The sequence below is a fragment of the Vanacampus margaritifer genome, chromosome 15 (assembly GCF_051991255.1).
Source record: "Vanacampus margaritifer isolate UIUO_Vmar chromosome 15, RoL_Vmar_1.0, whole genome shotgun sequence".
In the NCBI taxonomy this organism is placed as follows: Eukaryota; Metazoa; Chordata; class Actinopteri; order Syngnathiformes; family Syngnathidae; genus Vanacampus; species Vanacampus margaritifer.
The window spans coordinates 20443760-20463418 of NC_135446.1; the positions used below are offsets into that span (position 1 = coordinate 20443760).

At 42.5% G+C, this 19659-nt stretch overlaps 2 protein-coding genes across 2 annotated transcripts; one reads left to right on the top strand and one right to left on the bottom strand.

The window, feature by feature from the left end:
• The first annotated feature begins 7 nt into the window (after positions 1-7).
• tmem110l (transmembrane protein 110, like) lies at positions 8-4821 on the top strand. Its single transcript, XM_077543429.1, has 8 exons — positions 8-191; positions 1588-1636; positions 1721-1816; positions 1892-2013; positions 2239-2351; positions 2425-2508; positions 2590-2721; positions 3533-4821. Exons 1-8 carry the CDS (start codon positions 8-10, stop codon positions 3650-3652), a joined length of 900 nt encoding a protein of 299 aa, XP_077399555.1. The 3' UTR covers positions 3653-4821.
• A 919-nt stretch (positions 4822-5740) lies between these two features.
• Positions 5741-19648, bottom strand: itih5 (inter-alpha-trypsin inhibitor heavy chain 5). Its single transcript, XM_077544487.1, has 15 exons — positions 19539-19648; positions 19052-19249; positions 18943-18987; positions 18449-18612; positions 16809-16913; positions 15720-15970; positions 14729-14898; positions 14544-14660; positions 13001-13172; positions 12589-12898; positions 9383-9999; positions 8469-8522; positions 7984-8100; positions 6335-6712; positions 5741-6255 (listed from the first exon to the last, which is right to left on the bottom strand). Exons 2-15 carry the CDS (start codon positions 19181-19183, stop codon positions 5999-6001), a joined length of 2889 nt encoding a protein of 962 aa, XP_077400613.1. The 5' UTR covers positions 19184-19249; positions 19539-19648; the 3' UTR covers positions 5741-5998.
• Between the last annotated feature and the right edge of the window lie 11 nt (positions 19649-19659).

Here is a 19659-nt window from a genome sequence, read left to right on the forward strand (position 1 = left end):
AGCATCCATGGACATGTACAGCGATCCTATGTTGCTGAGGAGGTTGTCCGATGGCGGAGAGCTGGAGGTGAGCAACATGAGCGACATCAACAAGGCCAACCCGCACGGATGCGACGACGGCGCCCTGACGGACCGCTTCGGGGTTCTCATTCAGGGACTCCTGGCCATTGTTGCCTTCAGCACGCTCATGCGTAAGTGTCAATAAATGCAATATCATGTATTTGTTTTACCCAAATACCCAATGAGCACAAAAAAAAAAAAGCTGGGGAAAAAGGACTGGAAGAAAAGTATCGTTAAATCACTTGCACACGTGGCGTCTTGTTTGTTTTCCCTCAGACCGCGCACCAAGTCCGGTTGAAAAATCTGCAAATTCGAACTTTACTTGCTTATCGCACACGTTTTATACGATTGTAGAGCAGTGTGAATTCATCGACTAACTCTAAATGACCTCCAGTCACATTCGGCGTTTTTAAAGTAACCTCCAAGCCGAATTAAAAGTAAGCCTTTAGTTGGACTTGCTGCCAATAATCTGTTCACGTCCACAGAAATGAGGCGCTGTTGCTCTGTGTACTTTCTATATTTTGATTTTTGAGGAAGTGATTGTGCTGTTTAAATCTTATCATATAGAATGATGTGTTGTCAAAATCAAACATTTAATTTCCAGTCAAAACACAACAAATCACATATAAAAGCACTAATAGTCTACTTATCTTAAATGTTTGATTTGTGCAATGAGTTTCGCCATAGACCAGTACTCGAGTTAACCCCAATGATACAATACTCTACATATAATCAGTGTTTTGTGATGAGTTTGACTTCCTCATTTGACTTCCTGTTATTTTTTTTTATTATTATCTCTCCCGGAGGCTGCAGATGTCAAAGTCCATGCCATTCAACACGGAAAACTTATTCCTCGACGCGATAGTGTATTGATCACACTGATTGCATGATAAATAACTGGTGATGCCGCAGCAGCTGACTCTTAAGAATGTAGGCCGACTCAGTGAATGAGTCCTCCTGCTGTGTTACTCATCTCGAGTCAACTGCGCTTAAAAACGGCATCATGTGCATTTCGGAACCCTTCACATACACAGCAGCATTGTATAAACAAGACGCTTGAGTCTGCAGTGGTGCTCAACTGTGCAACCCAACTGGAGTGATTTCATCAAGCTGCGGCAGGCAGAGCATTGTTGCATCATGGAGCCCCCAAGGCCCAGCGAGATCAATGAGCCCCCACTTGCTTACTTATTAGTGGCTCACTTCAGTTGCACTGTAGGAATAGCGACACTGTTGTATATGGAGACATGCAGGAATATTAGCCGATAAATAATATATGCCATTGCTGCCGTTTGTGCAAAATAGCCATAAAATGTTGCAAGACAGCCAAATAGTTGCTATTTGTTAGCCTATTGATAGCATTTTGCATTGTCTGTTAGCATTAAGTAAAACAGACTTCTATATAAGAAAAAAAGAAGACAATATTTTGACCAACTGTCAAATCAAAAAAAAATCCAATCAGGGCGGAGGCTCATATTTTAAAAATATGTTAGAAGTCCTCATATCAACACAAGTTTACTTGTTTTGCAGTAAAACGGTTCCGGGAGCCCGCTGGGATCCGCCGACCTTGGAGGATCTGGTCAGAAATGTTCATTTTCTTCACATTCTAGTATAATATAAAAAGTGGCATCAAATGTGAAAGTGATGTGGAAATGTTTTCCAGGTTTTTCGACACGTCCAAGCAGGCCATTGGCGCCCTATTTATCCACTTTGCCAACGTGTTCCTGTCCACGCTCACCAAGGAGGACCCTTGCTCGCTGTCAGTTGTACCCGCTCACACACATTCACTCTTAAGATCTTCTCTTATCCGCTTACATTGTTGTCGCTTTCGCAGCTACCTGATGAACTTCCTGCTGGACGCCACCGTGGGCATGCTGGTCATCTGGCTGGCCGTCAAACTGGTGTCCAAGCTGGTGGAGTACAAGCAGTGGATCCTGCTCACGTTTGGCGAGTACGGTGAGTACCAACAGAAGATGACATGCTGGAATAGAGAAACGACAGGAAGCAGCAGGGATGTTCTTGTTTTAGCCACTAGAGGTCACTGTTGTCCACGGGGGAGGGTCATAAAGGTGTTAGAAACATTTATTTTATTTTTTTTTACATAGACAAGGCCTTCTTTAGATACATTCACACAATATTGCTAAATATCATAAAGTTAATAAAGTTGATTTTGTGTTTCAGGCGATCCGCCGCAGGCAGCGGCCTGGCTGGGCCAGTGTGGCACGTACCTGCTCATCATGGTTTTGGAAAAAGGCGTCATCAGCCTGGTGCTGCTCGTGCCGGGATGGTCCAAAGTATGCGCGCGTCCCGAATGGTCCAAAGCAAAAGTGCTGAGTCGTTATGTCATGGCTCCGTTGTCGTTTCCAGCTGCAGGAAGTTCTGCTGGGCTACATCGCAAACCCACAACTGGAGCTGGTGCTCGTCATGCTCATCGTGCCCTTCATTGTCAACGTAAGCCGCAGCTGTCGCCGCATCCTCAACCCTAGAACCCCGTACCTCTTTAGTTACGACTTTTCTGCCATTTTGTTGCAGTCGGTCATGTTCTGGGTGGTGGACAGCCTGACAATGAGGAAGTTGAAGAACATGAAGAGCCTGGACGACTCATGCGACGTCACGCCCAAGAAGGGCGACGCGTTGCCTTGGGCTGTCAATGACGAGTCGCGGGTGAGGATCGCTGGCGGGTCTCCCTCTTTGCTGGTCGAAGGGGGGGGGGGCAACGAGGGCTCTTCTGGCGCCCAGATTTCCAAACTGGGAAACATTGAAAGTGTCATGGGAGGACAAACAATGATTGTTGAGTGTAAACACCCCACCAACGCCTCCACACACTAAATAATGAGAAAAGAAGAAGACAAAATACAACATAAAATAAAATAAAATTTAAATTAGATTAAAATGATTTAAAATATGATCATTAAAACTATATAAAATAAAAAAATTCAGTAGTAAAATGAAATACAATTAAACAAGGTGAAATTGAAATAAAAATTTAATTAAAGGACATTAAAATAAAAAAAAGAATAATAGCAATCTGAAAAACACAAAACTAAAATGAAATTGGAATGGAAATGAAAATGTAATGAATTAAAAAACTAACAACTATTTAAATTATTATAAAATTATATAAAAATATAATTAAATAATCTTTTTTTTAAATATATTTAAAAGCTAAGTATTTGTGGATGATTTTTGCCACGTGTTTGCATGATTAAACCTAACCCTTTACTAGCTTTTTTAAGGGTGTGTTTAAGGAAAAAAGAGTGCACAAATCACAAAGTCTGGGAAACGATTGTTCTGTGGGAATCATCACCTTTGCAACTCACAGCCGTTAGGATGAAAAGCATTTACATATTTAGTCGTCGCTGCATTTTTTTTGAGGCATCTTGAATGTAAATGAAATTTGTAAACAATTCCATTTTTTTTAAAAATGTTTTTTTTTTTAACTTTCTCACCTGAGCACGTTTTTGCCATCACGCAGGTTCTGCTGACAGTGGAGACGGACACGGATGAGGACGAAGAGGAGGATGCCGGCGACGAGGCTCTGCCTCCAGTGCAGTACTCGGGAGCACAAGTGAGGCCTGGCTGGGTGGTGGTGTGAAGCCGCCAGCATCTAAAGCGTCCACGCACGCACGCACGCACGCCCGCACGCACGCACACACACGGAAAAGAACCTCCACGCACTCCGATGAAAGATCTACACCTCAGCTTTCAAGTGGTTCTCTGTTTGGGAGGGATAAAGATGAAGGGAAAAAAACGCACTTGAGGGCAGAATAATTCATCTGACCCCCCCCCCCCCCCCCCATCCTGCTCGGGAATTTTTGGGAATGAGAGTTGCTTTATATCCACCTTTTGATGGAAGGTGCCATCATTTCGGCAAGCGCAGCCCTCCAGCTACTTCCGAACAACTTCTAAGGAAGACCAAACAGGTTTTTTTACGAGTAAAATATGTGTGCGTACTTATTTCATGTCAGCTGTGTTGTTGCGAGGAAGCCCATTTCTGCCAGTAAAAAAAAAAATAATCAAAATCAAATAAAACGGAAACATTTACTTGTGGAAACGGGGCACATGCTGTCATGTACTCATAATTATGACTTAAGACTTTTTAATATTGTGTTTTTTGTTTATTGGCATAATAATAATATACCATCTCATATATTTTTTTTAATTTACTATCTATAGACAAAATGTGGTAAATTTATGTGAATTGTGCTGCTTCAGCCACTCCCCCCCGTTTTTTTTTTTACTGCCGCAAATAGGCTTCCATAAAATCATGTTAACGAGGAAGAATAAATCTTAATGATGCCAGAAAAGTCCAGTATTTGGGAACCATGCATATACATATTGTTAATGTGACATATGAATGTTAGCTTCGCTACAAACCACTGTGCTAATCATCGCACATTTTATAGTATTTGTTCGCAAGCTACTTAGTAGTCGCTTTGTTTAAAGGCATACTAAGCTAAGCTAACATTGCAACTTTTATTCCAAATGAGCATCTTATGAATAGTGTATCTCATATTTATTCATGTCGTGTGTAATTAATTTTGTTTGTATTACAATGTTTTAAAAAATATATATTTTAAGACTTGAACTTTACAAATCATTGTTATTGTGATGTTGGACCAAATATGTTGCTTCATTTTATATACAGTATTAGCATTTTTATTATTACTACTTTTTTTATAGCTGATCTCTGGGAGTGGTCACCAAGGTGCTCCTTACAGAATGTAATCTGTGGCCAAAAATAAAAGATGACTCACATATGAAGATGGCTGTGCGCTGGTGAATTCCTCGAGGCAGAAACCGAGCTAGTTACTAGCGAGACCTTTGGGGGCGGGGCCAGATAACTGTTAGTGTATGTTAGTGATAGATTATGGAGATACGTTGATAAATGTGCTCAGTCATCCAAGGCACAGAAATTCACAAAGTCACTAGAATCTTGTTTGTTGAATTTATTTTCTTGTTTAAAAACGTATGCAATTATTTCTATAAATGACCCTAAACTCTTGAATTATATTGTATACCTCGTCGGTATTGTAGGAGTGTGACTCCATCTTAAACTTGCCCTGAGTGAAACACTTTAACTGTAACTTTGTCAGGCATGCATCACAAATGTTAATTAAAGGGGAAGTCACACCAAAATTCTTGACATTATGTCCTATGAAGCCCCACGAGTCTAAATGCACTATTTTGATTAATATTCCTTTAGTGGAACATGAGTTTTGCAGCAAAATCCAGCAGTTTTGATCAATATCAGAAGGCGGCCATTTTGCCACTTGCTGTTGAGTGAAAATGACATCGCAGTTGCTCAAGTCTCAGGTAACAACCAATCACGGCTCAGCTTCAGAAAACAGGTGAGCTGTGATCGGTTGTCGCCTGAGCAACTGTGATGTCACCCTCAGTCGACAGCAAGTGGCAAAATGGCCGCCCCCTGAGATGGATAAAAACGGCTGGATTTTGCTGTATAGCTCACCTTCCACAAATGTAATATTAATCAGAATGTCATGTTTACACTAGTGAGGTCACGTAGAACATATTCTTGTCAAGAAATGTTTAAGGTTGACTTCCCCTTTAATGTAATAATAATAATAATAACAAACTTATATTTGGTACTTTCTTGGAAATGTTAAGGCTATTTTTACATCTTTACAACAATAAGAAAACGCACTTCCCAAATGCATAGCAGTTAGATGAGAATAATAAACATTTTATTTACACAACCATTAACGGTAAAAAGATCACTGTATAAAAATAGTAAAAATAGAAAAACATAAGGGAAGATATTTGCATACTTGACCTTTTTGTTGTTGTTTCCTTAAATGGAAAGCGGAAACTAAAATAATCCTTTAGTGCATATTGGCACCATTTTGATGGGGTATCCAAGGCTCATTTTCCCAAAGAGTACCTGGGTGGAGCCGATCTGGCGGGCCCCGCGGGGGGTTTCTCACAGCGCGTTGGTCCCGTGCGGCCCCTCGCCCGTGTCGAACATGTGCCACGCCACGTAGTCCTCATAGCGTCCGTCCACCAGTTTGGCGCCGTTGTTCTTGGCGAACCAGCAGTCCACGCTCTGCGCACCGCCAAAAATGCGCCGGCTCTTGCGGACCACCGGCACCGAGCGGCCCCTTAGCTTCAACAATGCAGACGTGGGATTCTCCCCGGGATCTCCTTCCGCCACGCTCACCTCCTCGTGCAGGAACTGGCCTGTGAAGAGATGAAAGGACAGTTTTTCAGATGTGAGAAATCACCCCATAAATACATTGAAATGAAAATCCAAAAGTACCCAGCAGGCCGTGGCAGCTCGGCGAGAGCCCCTCGCCATCTTGGATGTAGACGCCCAGGTGGTCTCTCTGGTAGGGCGCGGGGTTCTTGTAGCGGTGCAGCAGGATGACCAAGCTGACGTTGGCGCCGACGCTCACCGTCACGTTGCAGCCGCCGACGATTGCCACCGACAGCGCGCCGCTCTCCACGGAGGCCGTCGAGTGGCACGGCAGCACCAGGCGGTCCGAGCCGTCCAGGATGACCTTGGCGGGCGTCACCTCGATGTAGGCGCGGCGCGGGCGGTCCACCACCACCGTGATGCTGCTGAAGTACGTGCGCTGAAGCTTGCGGCTGCCCGGCGGGGGCGGAGCGCCGATGAGTTTGCCGTTTACTGTCACGCCTGATGAACACGCACACACGAAGCGGGTAAACAGCTTTGGCTATATATATATATATATATATATATATATAACCCCGAACATTCAAAATAATCAAATACATTAAGTACATAATACTCAAACGTTTTATAAAATCTACTACTAACTTAACTTTTTGAAGTTGGTGTAATTTTGTATGCTTTTATGAGTCATTTGTACTAATAATTTTTGATTAAATTGAACTACACTTGGGGTATAACTTAAAAACATAAATTAGCTGTAATTTAATAAAATTTTGTTATTTTGTGATAAAATCTTGTTTCTATTATTTAAAAAAAGGTCATATTTACAAATAAATTAATTGTAGGCCTGTATAGTACATACATACTAAAATAAAAGTTAATGTATGTAATGTTTTACAGTGTTCCCTCGTTTCCCGCTGGGGTTCGGTTCCAAAAATGACCCGCAATAAATGAAATCCGCAAAACAGCAAAAAGTGAATCGCGTTATAGCGAGGGAACACTGTATTTTATTGTATTTTATGTTTTGTATAAATGTTTAATCATTTCTTTTACTTGATAAATTGTCATTTTATTTTAGCTTTATTTTATTCTCTCTGCAGTTGACATTGTAAATGATAATCTGTTCTCAGTTTCCTTAGCTGGTTAAATAAAGTTTAAATAAATTCATAATAATTTATGTAGGATTATGAAAATAGCAACCACAGCTTTTAATTTTTTTCAAAATTAATCTGGCTTGGAGTTTGAATTTTTTGAGTTCATCCTCCAAAAAAGTGAGGCATCAACTCCAAAAAATGTAGGCAACTGATTACCTAAATTTTTTTTTTTGTTCTGCTAACTTATTCGGGTGAACAGTGTATCGCTATATATTTATAGAGCACGTTAAAACAACCACCGCGGTTTCCTTAAAACGGAACCTAGCGGCAGCAAAATCATGAGAACAGCAGAGGCCCCAGAATTGAACCTTGTGGAACACCACACGTTCCGTGAATGCAAATTCATCTTGCACATATTCATCCGACCACTTTGTTTTTTTGTTCGACATAGTTCGTATGAAGGGAATAAAGGTTACAATAATAAATAAATCACACGATGTACCACCCAGTCGTTGCAAGTCGACTACAAAGCGCACCAAATTCCCTGCTGCAGATAGGCAAAGCAAGTCGGGGGGTGTGTCTTGACCTCCGCCGAACCCCTGAGTCTTAGAAAGTTATTTTCCAGTTTTAAGACGACTCTGTTTGACTTTCATGTATTGTACTCTTTTTTTTTCTTACCGGAGAATTTGTGATCGGAAACCAGGCGGAGGACGTGACCGGGCTCGCCATTGATGTTGAAGCAGACGGCCGTTTTGCTGAGAGGAAAGTCCACCACAAAGTGCGGATCGCCATCCGCTGGAGACAAACAGGGAAATATTTTGTCATTATTAAAAGTCGCCAAAAAAGTAAATGAGCTTAATCTACTCAAAATGGGAGCTGATGATTGATCGTTATAATGTGGTTTCGTCGGGTAGCGCCTCCACAGGCTTGTGAGAAGCCACCGAGATGAAGAGGAGTGTGATGATAGAGCAAGCATGATAATGACAGGGCCATTAGGTTGCTGCTTCTCCTTCATCTTCATCTTGACTGTTACAAAACCTCACAACTGTTTTCCCACTGGCTGCTCACAAATGAGTGCCTCTTCCTCATTCTGTAGACTGTGTGAACAGCTCACAAATTACAGTTTCCACTATGCAGCTTTCGTGTTGACAATGTGGCGTCACCTGATGTTTTGGAAACGGTGATGGCCTTCTTGGTGGGTCTCCTCTCAACTTGACCTGCACGGAAGAGGAAATGCCGGTTTAATGTTTTCATTAAAGGGACAGTCAACCTTAAACATTTCTTGACAAGAATATGTTATACGTGACCTCACTAGTCTAAACATGACATTCGGAATATGAGTTATGAAGCAAAATCCAGCCATTTTTATCCATATCAGGGGGCGGCCATTTTGCCACTTGCTTTTCGACCAAAGGTGACATCACAGTTGCTCAGGCAACAACCAATCACAGCTTACCTGTTTTCTGAAGCTAAGATGTGATTGGTCGTTACCTGAGACCGGCGCAACTATGATGTCATTTTCACTCAACAGCAAGTCTTTGTGATATTGAGCAAAACTGCTGGATTTGACTGCTTATCTCATACTCCACTAATGCAATATTAACCAGAATACCGTATTTAGACGAGTGGGGCTGCAAAGAACATATTATTGTTAAGATATTTTTGGAGGGGTTGACTTGCCCTTTAAATGTCATAATAGCGCAACAAAAGAAAGTACACATGGAACTGTTCAATGGTCTGGTAAAAAAGGAGCTGCGCTACAGAAGGTAAGATTACGACTAGCAGGTTATAGTTTATTTTAGGTTGGTCTAGATGTTTCACCCAAAAGCCCAATAATCTTAACATTTTGTTGGTTATGTACAGAGGTGGCAAATCCAGGTCCAGAAAGTAAAAATCCTGCCACAGTTTAGCTTTAGCCACAGGTGCTAGCTAGCTGCCATGGTGCTCATTTGGGAGATAGCTAGCTAGCTAGCTAGCTAGCACCAGGGGCTAAAGCCAAACTGTGGCAGGGTTTTTAACGTTCTGGACCTGGATTTGCCACCTCTGCTTGTGTAGTCGTTTAGTTACTGAATCTTACCTCTGATATTGTTGCTAAGAGTTAAACTCTGTCTGTCAACTTCCCTGCGTAACGTTCCCTCCTCTTGGTCATCCGGCACCTCGTTAGCTGCCAGTGCGGCAGGTGCCATGGTGCCGTCCGCCAAGACCTCGGGCTTGTCCACCAGCATGTTGGTGAGGGGGGTGAGGAAGTGGTAGACCAGGGAGAGGTTGGCAGCCCGCCGGATGTGCTCTTCCCTCTCCCGGCTGGTTCGGCTACGCAGACGCGAGCGAAGTTCCTCCTTCACCGTCAGGAATCCCCACACGCGTTCCACAAAGTCCGCCGCCAACCATTGCAAAGCATCTCCCGAACCAGGAATTCTCGCCGCCGCCGCCGCCGCCTTCACGTGCTTCTCAGCCTCCGACTCCTGCCGCCGCAGCGGCACTTCCGTCTCCAGGACGACCGTCTTGTCGTTGTTGCTGGCGGTCACCTGAACGCGGAGAGACTCGGCGCTCGTGTCGCTCAGCTTGCCGGCGACGACCATCTCGGAGCCGTTGAAGTAGTTGGCGAAGACGTGCTGCGTCACGTGATCCACGGAGTCCGACGGGTAGTTGACCCTGATGTCGGACAGCAGCGGAGTGCCGATTTCCTCATAGAACCTGAACAAGGGACAAAGAGACAGGAATAATATATATGGAGATGGTGCAGTAAAATGTGTCATTCTTTGCGGAGGATAAAGACCATATGCCTGTGAGTATATTATATTATCTGTTGCTCTACAGTTTGTGTTCAAATACATGCTTAAAGGCTTAGACAATACTCTGTCACAGATGCCATCTTTTAGCCCACGTGTTAGCATTTTAGGACTTTAAAGTGGCACTAAGGAACTCTTCAACCCTAATAAAATATTTTCATAACTCTTCTGATGAAACATCGACTTATTTAGTTGGTAAAATGGCGCCTTTGCAGGGGCTCTTTATCATTTTTACTGGCACGGCGCAACTTTTGAGGAGGATGGTAGGAACACTGCCACACAAAAAACTACAAATGTGCTGACTGCTTGATGGCATACGTCAAAAGCTACCCAGGATGAAAGGATCAACATTGGCCCAGATTTCACTCACTAGCGTGAGCTAATAAAAAAAAACAAAAAAAACAAATGACGCCTTGTCCTCATAGGAAATGTGGTCTTCCTTCAGATATAACAGCTTTTGTCCATATGGCGTCGCCATAGTCACCGTAAAGTGAAAGTTCCTTAGTGTTGCTTTAAGGAAAAGCTGTGTAGTTGTTTTAAATACACAATGTGTAATTTGACAGTAAAACCTACCGAGCAATGGCTCGTATCTCAAAAAACAAAGAAAAGACACACACTTCTAGGGAAAAAAAAGCTTTGGAAGTTCTTCGATAATAAAAAAATATACATTAAAAAAATTCTCTGCGTCCCGTCCTTGCCCAGGAAGCAAGCAAATCCGCTTGTCTACCCCGCTTAAGGCTCGAGAGTTTGCTCACCTCCATAAAAGACAATCCTAAATCCTCCATCCTGTCCTTGTCACGGCGCGGTGAAGCCCAAAGCCGTGTTTGCTCAAGACGCGCGAGGCCTATTATCCCCGAGCGTGCTCAGACGCCGCTTGCAGAACCCGCGCGCATTCCCCGCGCCGCTGTGCAAACAGCTCGCAATGCCGGCCGGCCCCAAAGCCGACGGCCGGGAATAAAAGAGCAGGAAAGACCAGAGGAGCGCTCGGCAGGATCTCCAGCTGATTGAAAGCGTTTGGCTGTCAGCGCGAGACGTCGCTGCTCTTTGTCCGGATGTCGCGCGATGAAGGATGCCTTGCAAAAGCGGGGGATTAAAAACTGCTCATTGAGAGTGTGCGGCATGTAGCAAAAGGAGGTGAAATGAATTTTTTTTTTAAATGCACAATGTGTTGAATTATTTCGCTTTGATTGAAATTAGGGGTGTCAAAATAAGTGTGTTAATTTTGAGTTCATTTAAAGTTCCTTTAACGCCACTATTTTCTTTAATGCGCGATTAATGACCAAGCAAAGTAGCAGACACGTCCATGTCAAAATTTTGCATAATAAATAATGCATTTATTTCTGGAGACTAAGGTCAAGTTGTATTTTACAATTTAAAAAATGTGCAGAATTTCACAAGTTACTTTAAGTTAAAGAATAGATAGCTCTTAATGTGAAAAGAAAAATGCACTGAGCTGTCAACAATGTCTTACAAATGCAATTATGCCATCTAGTGGCAGAAAATGACCTCAACACAAATCAATATCCCATCTTTTTAATTTTAACTCAATTTTTTTTGAATTATTATTAAATGACTGTTTCGATGACTAAAATATGCAGCCATATTTTTTTAGTGTAACATTTTTCCACTTTTATTTTTGTTTGTTTATGTTTGTTTGTATTGTACAATTAGAACAGATTAAATAGAAATAGAAATAGAAAATTTGTAATTAATTGTGAGTTAACTATTTAAGTCATGCGACTAATGACTAAAAACTAAAATTAAATTACTAAAAATAGTTCCCTGATTTTTTGTTTTAAAAAAAAATGTTACACTAAAAAAATATGGCTGCATATTTTATTAGTGTAACATTTTTCCACTTTAATTTTTGTTTGTTTATGTTTGTTTGTATTGTACAATTAGAACAGATTAAATAGAAATAGAAATAGAAAATTTGTGATTAATTGTGAGTTAACTACTTAAGTCATGCGACTAATTACGATTAAAAAATTTAAAATTTAATCGCCGGACACCCCTAATTCAATTATGTTGTTAACTTACTGTGAATATCTATGGACGCCAATATTTTACATTTAGACACATAAAAGATTAATTTAAAACAAAAAATCAGGGAACTATTTATTTAAATGTTCAGTTTATTTTATAAAAGGTGTTGCTGCCCCTGGGAATTCCCTGCAATTTATATTGAACATTTGGAAAACTTTATTTACTGTAAAAAATAAAATAAAATAAAAAAACTTTAAATAGGTAGCTATTTATTTAAGTTTTCATTTATTTTTTTTAAAGAAATTCAAGTTAAGTGTTAATTTTTCTCTGGATTTTTGGGGGGACCTTGGAACACATTAACGGCATTTGCATTCATATCAATGGGGAAAGATGATTTGAGGGTGTTTTTAGTAACAACTGTGGTCAAGGAACAAATTAAACTCACATCTCAAGGGCATCTCTGTACTTGGCAACACTTAACAGTGACTCTCAGTTTCTTCCTTCTTACCCTTTGAGCATCGCGCTGGCGTCGGCCTCCTCACGCACGCGCCTCATCGCGCCGCAGTTCTCCAGCGACATGCGCTCCAAAAGCTTGTAGTCCACGTCATTGCCGATGCCGACGGTGAAGATGCAGAACTTGTCCAGCACGGCCGAGCGGGTGTTTCCCAAGATGGCCGCCGACTGTGACTCGCCGACCGTGGGCCGTCCGTCCGTAAGGAAGATGATGAGCGAGACGCCGTTGGGGCCCGCGTCGGGACCCGAGAGGTGGTCGCGGAGCAGGGCCGAGCCAGTCTGGATGGCGCCGTCCGTGTTGGTCCCTGCGGGCCACACACAACAAATCCACCATTTTGTATCGTCATTTTGAAATAGTTTGCTATACTGCATGTGAGATATAGCGAGAGCATGGAAGACGTTCGAACCTCCATTCGGCATCAGCGTGTAGATAAACTTCTTGGCATCTCGGATGTTGTTCGGCGTGACCGGCACCAGGCCGCTCCGTTGCCACACTTTGATCTTGTTGGAGAAGCTGACGAAGTTAAAGTGATCGACCGACCGCAGGTCCCTCAGGATGGTGAATAAGGCGTCTTTTGTCTGGCAAGGGAGAGACGAAAAAGTGGACATTTTATGGGAGTAAAGTTGCAAATGAGAAAAATACGTAATTTTAAAAGAAAAAAGAAGATTAAGTTAAAAGCTGATATTATTAACTCATTTGCTCCCCAAAGCGTAAAAATACGTTCTATTTTAAATATCACCATGCTCCCAAAGACGTATTTATACGTTTTAAAATAAATTAATAAATATATCCTAGCGCATACAGAAGGCTTTGATGCAGCTCTAAACTGAAGAGAATGGTTGAACTTGAAGCAATGGTAGGTAGAAAAACGGCCAGCAGGTGACAGCAGAGTATAAGAGATCAACCAGTGCCATGTTGCAAAAAAGCTCTGTCCCCCACTGTTTTAAACAGCTTTGTGAATAATGATGAAACTTCAAACATGGAAAAAATGGAAACAGATAGAAATGTACTTTTTTGCCTGATGAAAGAAGAAACTCTAATCTTTCTTTTGGTAGGTTCTGTGTTTTATAGCAATAGAACACAATATTCTGCGGGCCTTGCGAAATCAGTCAAAATCAAGTAAACCAGCCGGGAGCGAAGGGGGTTGCTTCAGTGAAAATGGCGGCGGGTGAATGAGTTAAGAAATATAACTTGACAAACTATACTGTCGATTCTTGAGATGGATTGCTTATGATATCGATTTTACACTCAAACGGATCGATTACAGTTTCACATTGTGGGAAACGGGTCCGAAAATGCGCTGGGAAGTTATGAAGACAAGAAATTAAAAAAAAATTGATTCTTCATGGCTTACTATTATTAAAAAAAATGTGCAATGTAAAAATTGTATATTGAAAATTTTATTTAAAAAAGTGTTGATTTTGGCAGAAAAAAAAGTCGACCAGAAAGAAATGTGTAATATTATATACAGTCACAATAACATAATCCTACTAATTTATTGCTTTTTGGACAAAACATTGAGTGTGTGCGTGCGTGCGTGCGTGTGTAGGCGCGTTGTATAATTTGGCTCTGGGATCTTTATGGGATGTGTACGCTCCCGGTAAGAAGCAGATGCTTGACCCGCCGTGAAGCCCGCCATTGTGCGAGCGCATCAATCCCCGCTCGTTGTTCCCGGCGAGGCTCCGGGGGTGGGGGGGCGGGGGATCACAGGGGGTCGAGGCTACCGTTGTCTCAAAAGTTCCATGACTTGATGGATGCTGACCTTCCTGCCTCACAGCTCGGGCCTTGTGCTCCGCGTCGCAACCGGACTTCTTTTTCACGCACAGCGACTCGTGGTGGTCTACTAGAAGGCTCGCGTGTTGGCGCCGGGTCCCGTTCCGTGAAAACTCATCTCTGGATGTCCCGTGACATCCTAAGATGTTGCAGAAAAGCTTCCGAAACAATCCCACCTGTCTCATCTTGGTTCCCAGCATGGAGGCACTCGTGTCGATGACAAACACGACGTTCTTGGGCAGCACCGGGAGGTCTTCGGGCGCAAAATAGTGGACAAAGTGGCCCTTTTGAACCTGCAATTGAGACACGGCGAGAGTTCTGAAGTCCACTCAAAACTAGAGCCAAGAAGAAGCGCTCGTACCTGCACGTCGCCGATTCCCATGTCCCGCTGGACATCGTAGCGGACCACAAAATCTCCCAGCATGCCGTTGGTGGTGATCTTGGCCTGCTGAACGATGTTGGGGCTGAAGGTGACCTTGCAGATGTTCTTTTCCTTTCGGACCGTGGTGGTGATGGGAGTCTGCGTCTTGGCTGCAACACAAAGACGAGAAGATGTTTGGTGTGTTCACAGCAGTTTTTTGAGGTTTTATCACCACCATAACATCTACTGTATGCTAACTTATATTAGCCTGTAGATGGCCTTTTCGAATTATATGTTAGCATTAAGCTAATGGATTTCCGTTGGATGACATTAGAAGATTTGGTGGGGCGTTTTAGTGTTTAAATACACAATGTCCGTCCGTCCGTCCGTCTTCTTCCGCTTATCCGGGGTCGGGTCGCGGGGGCAGCAGCTTTAGCAGGGAAGCCCAGACTTCCCTCTCCCCAGCCACTTCAGCCAGCTCATCCGACGGGACCCCAAGGCGTTCCCAGGACAGCCGAGAGACATAGTCTCTCCAGCGTGTCCTGGGTCATCCCCGGGGCCTCCTGCCGGTAGGACATGCCTGGAACACCTCCCCAGGGAGGCGTCCAGGAGGCATCCGAACCAGATGCCCGAGCCACCTAAACTGGTTCCTCTCAACGTGACACAACACAATGTTTATTTTATTTTTATTTTTATGTGTCAGTCAAATAGTAAACTTCAACTGGAAATGACAAGTTTTGGAGTGAGAGAGTAAGCAGGTACCAAAAAAATGGAAAAGGTTTGTTAAAAAAGTTTAAATGTGTTTAAAGCATGTGGCAGAGGGAAAATTATTAACTAACAATAAAATATATATTTTTTATATGATCTTTCTCTATCAGTTACAATAAACAGAGGTCCTCTGTAAAATGTGAAAACCCATAAAAAAAAATAATAATAATAATTAAACCAACATTGCTTGAAAATAATGACATGAACAATATAGTACACAAACCTGGCGTCCTTGCCGGGCTGGCGCCGCCGCCGCTCCGGCGGAGAGGAAGCACCTCGAGAGCAGTGATGGCCAAGTGGTCCACGATGGCGACGTCCACCCGCAGGCGGCTCACCAGCTGCAGCGGCCGCAGGCTGATCACGTGCTCGTAGCGGCCGAGCCGGCGTTGCAGCAGCTCCTCGTACGCCAGCAGGAAGACGGCCCGCTTGCCGCTCGGAATGCTGGCCGCCATCCGGAACACCTCCGACTCGGAACTGGTGGGGAGATGGAAATTAGTTATAGTTCCAGGAACTTTTAAGTAACAAGAGCTTAAAAAGTACTTGGAACTTGCGAAAATGCAGCTGAAATTTTGGCCGATTGTGTTAAAAATGAATCAACATTATTTCCTTCAATTCTATGGACATTGTACTTCTCCTTCTGGTGTTTGTGTCGTGGCCACCAGGGGGGCGGCATAAAACAGACATATTGATAAATGGAGCAGGTTACAGCTTCTCAGTAAGCCGCGGTAATATTACACATTCTTCGCAGAGGATAAGGAAAATATGCTTGACGGCTTGTATCTCTAAAAACTTGTAACTCAGGTCACTCGTATCTCAAGATACGCTCGCATTTAAAAACAAATCATCCATCCATCTGTCAGGAAAAAAAAAAATCAAAGGAGTAAATTCTGAGACTTTTTTAGTCAACAAAATCACATCAGGCTGTGCTTTTTTTTTTCCTTTTTGAAGAACCATGAACAGCGGAGGAGGCGGCGGCAAAGTGATGACTTCATCAGAACAGGAGGTGATGTCATCATCAATACGCAAGCGTCAATTCTTCCACTTCTCGCCCACCCTTCATCCTCCTCTTGCGCCTCCCAATCTCTTCTCCGCCACTTTTTCCATATCACACACAAGAGTGTTTCGTTTGGCAAACACGCACGCACGCACGCACGCACGCACGCACGCACGCTCAATCACATTCAAGTTGTTCTCTGTTTGCAAGCTTGAAGAGGAAGTGACTCGAAAGGTGCAATTAGAGGCCACCAGACGAAGATCAGAGCAGGAACGATCTTACCACACGCGTGCGCGCACACACGCACACACGCCTCACCTTGTGTCACCTGACTCTTTGTCCCGAGCTTTGCCGTCTGGCTGCTTGACTCGCCGCCTTTCCTTCGGCGTGACCCGGCTCTGGTAGACACGCCCTGCGATGATCCTGGGTTGGGGGGGAGGTCAAAGTGAGAGGATTAGCGTTGGTGCTTCAACGGCATTTTCTCACACAAAAGAGGCCGAATTCCCCTGAACGCAGGTTTACGGCATGACGAGGGGGCGCGAGACGCTCCCCGGGCCTTTTGTCAACACTTTGATGCCTCCGTGACGACGGCAAAGCCGCATTTGTCGTACAAGCAGCATTCGTTGATTCTGATGTCATCGGCGCGACTCACGAAAATAATTTCAGTACTTTTTGTACAACTTTTTGCCGTTTCACAGCAAAGAGTCGAATGGCAAAACTCAAGTGTTTGAACCATAAATAAACAAACAATAATAATAATAATAATAGACACAATGCAAAAAGTACTGAAACATTCACAAGACCCTGTAAAGGGATTTCCGAGATTTGTTTCCAAATATGTTATGCATATTTGAAGATAGTTGCTGAAAACATGTGCTTTTCACCATTTCAGCTGTCCGGAAAATTTTATTTATTTATTATTATTATTTTTATTTTTTTTTTAGCTGTGGCCATAATGGTGCCCATTGAGTGATGCATAACAACCACTACATGGGCTTCATTTGCATCAGTGGTTATTTGGTGTAATTGTGACGTGTAGTTAGCAAGCTAGCTCTGCCTACATGCACAAAATGCATCTTCCCTTTTGATAGTCCGTTGGCGTGGCCGCGTTAGAGCGCCTTGTTGTCTCAGCATTAGTCCAAGCAAAGAAAGTTGGCGTGTCAAATTCATTATTTATTAAGACAATTTATTTTTTTATTTTTTAAATAATTGTCTTCGGAATTTATTTTTTTAAAGACAATATTTATTATATACATATATATATAAAAAATCGTCTTTGATTTTTTTTTAAATATTATATATATATATATATACTGTACATATGTATATAATAAATATTGTCTTTAAAAAAAAAAAATTCCGAAGACAATTATTTAAAAAAAAATAAAATAAATTGTCTTAATAAATAATAAATTTGACACGCCAACTTTCTTTGCTTGGACTAATGCTGAGACAACAAGGCGCTCTAACGCGGCCACGCCAACGGACTATCAAAAGGGAAGATGCATTTTGTGCATGTAGGCATAGCTAGCTTGCTAACTACACGTCACAATTGCACCAAATAACCACTGATGCAAATGAAGCCCATGTAGTGGTTGTTATGCATCACTCAACCTTTCCAAGTGAGCTTAAATTCCCTGTAAAATTTAGATAAATATTAAATTATAATAGTAATAATAATATGAAAAATTTAAAATAAATCATAATTTTTTAAAACCTTTTTTAAATATATATATACTGTATATATAAAAAAAATTGTCTTTGAATTTTTTTTAAAAATTATATATATATATATATATTTAAAAAAGGTGTTTAAAAAATTATGATTTATTTTAAATTTTTCATATTATTATTACTATTATAATTTAATATTTATCTAAATTTTACAGGGAATTCAAGCTCACTTGGAAAGGTTCTCCTTTATTTTAGGTTCATCTTGAAATGTGTGTGCTCCTCACATGGTAAAGTTGGAGACGAAGGCGCCGGCCGGCACGGGAAAATGGAAGACGCCCTCGCCGGCGGCGGCGTGCCGGTTGAGCAGGACGCAGCGCACCGTCGTGAAGGCGTAACGGGAGATGACGGTGGTGTTGACGGACAGCTCCTGGATGTGAGGCTTCGTCTCCTGCACGGAGGGAACAAGCCAGCTTTGTTATTGTGCAAAAACTACCATTTCAATTCAAGAACTATTCCTGCATCCACTGAGTGAGTGCAACACATTCCCCATGTGAAATAAAAGTAGTGTGCAGACGGAAAAGGAATTCTAATCTCATGATCTGACATCAGTTCTCCTGTTGAAGGAACATCTGTGCACTTGTGAACGTCACACCCAAAACAGGCACAAGTGTATCGTGTGTGAAGTCAGTCACGATTCTAATTGATGTAAACCGGCCCAAAAAAAATGTGGGTCACTGTTAGTAACACATATTAGCCCGATTAAATAAGTGTATTCTACCTTCATGAGGGTGTTTTTCACCTGTCGTGGAACTCTGCGAGGTGCCTGCAGAAACAAAGAACAAAAGTTAACTTGGTTCAAAAAAACACCAACAAAAGCTGACACTTACAATGTCCAAATCAAAGTCTTCCAAGTCGCCATCAACAACGTCTTCTTTTTGGAAGTCGTCCACTTGGCCAAGCGTGCAACAACAGCAGGCGAACAAGAGCGGTAAAGCCACCAGCAGCAGCATCATTTTCATCGTTCTCGCTTTGCTCGTGTCACAGAGTTAGTGAGAAGATTTAAGCACGCAGCCGCCGCCCGCCCACTGGAGGAGGAAGAGGAAGAGGAGGAGGAGGAGGAAGAAAAGAAAGAGTCTTAGATCAACGAGCGCCACTTGTCGCTCACTGATGCGTTCACTGGCTGTCCGAATTGACGTTGTCAGGGGACCTCTTGGGGATATCTGGCGCCACCTTGTGGGCATTATTGACATTACAGCAATTCCGTTCAACTGTTTATGTCCAAACTAAGTTAGCGTAACTTACTGGTCCATATGGTGGACGTAAGCAAAAAATAATAATAGTCAAAAAGGTCAAATGGGGAATAGAATGACTTACAAAAGGCCTCAATGCAAATCCCCAAATGTACTCAGGATGACTTTTAGAAACAATCTGCTAGCGAGCGTGACATCAGTGTTCCACATCTTGAAAAACAAACTGCAACTGGGCTTGTTCAACA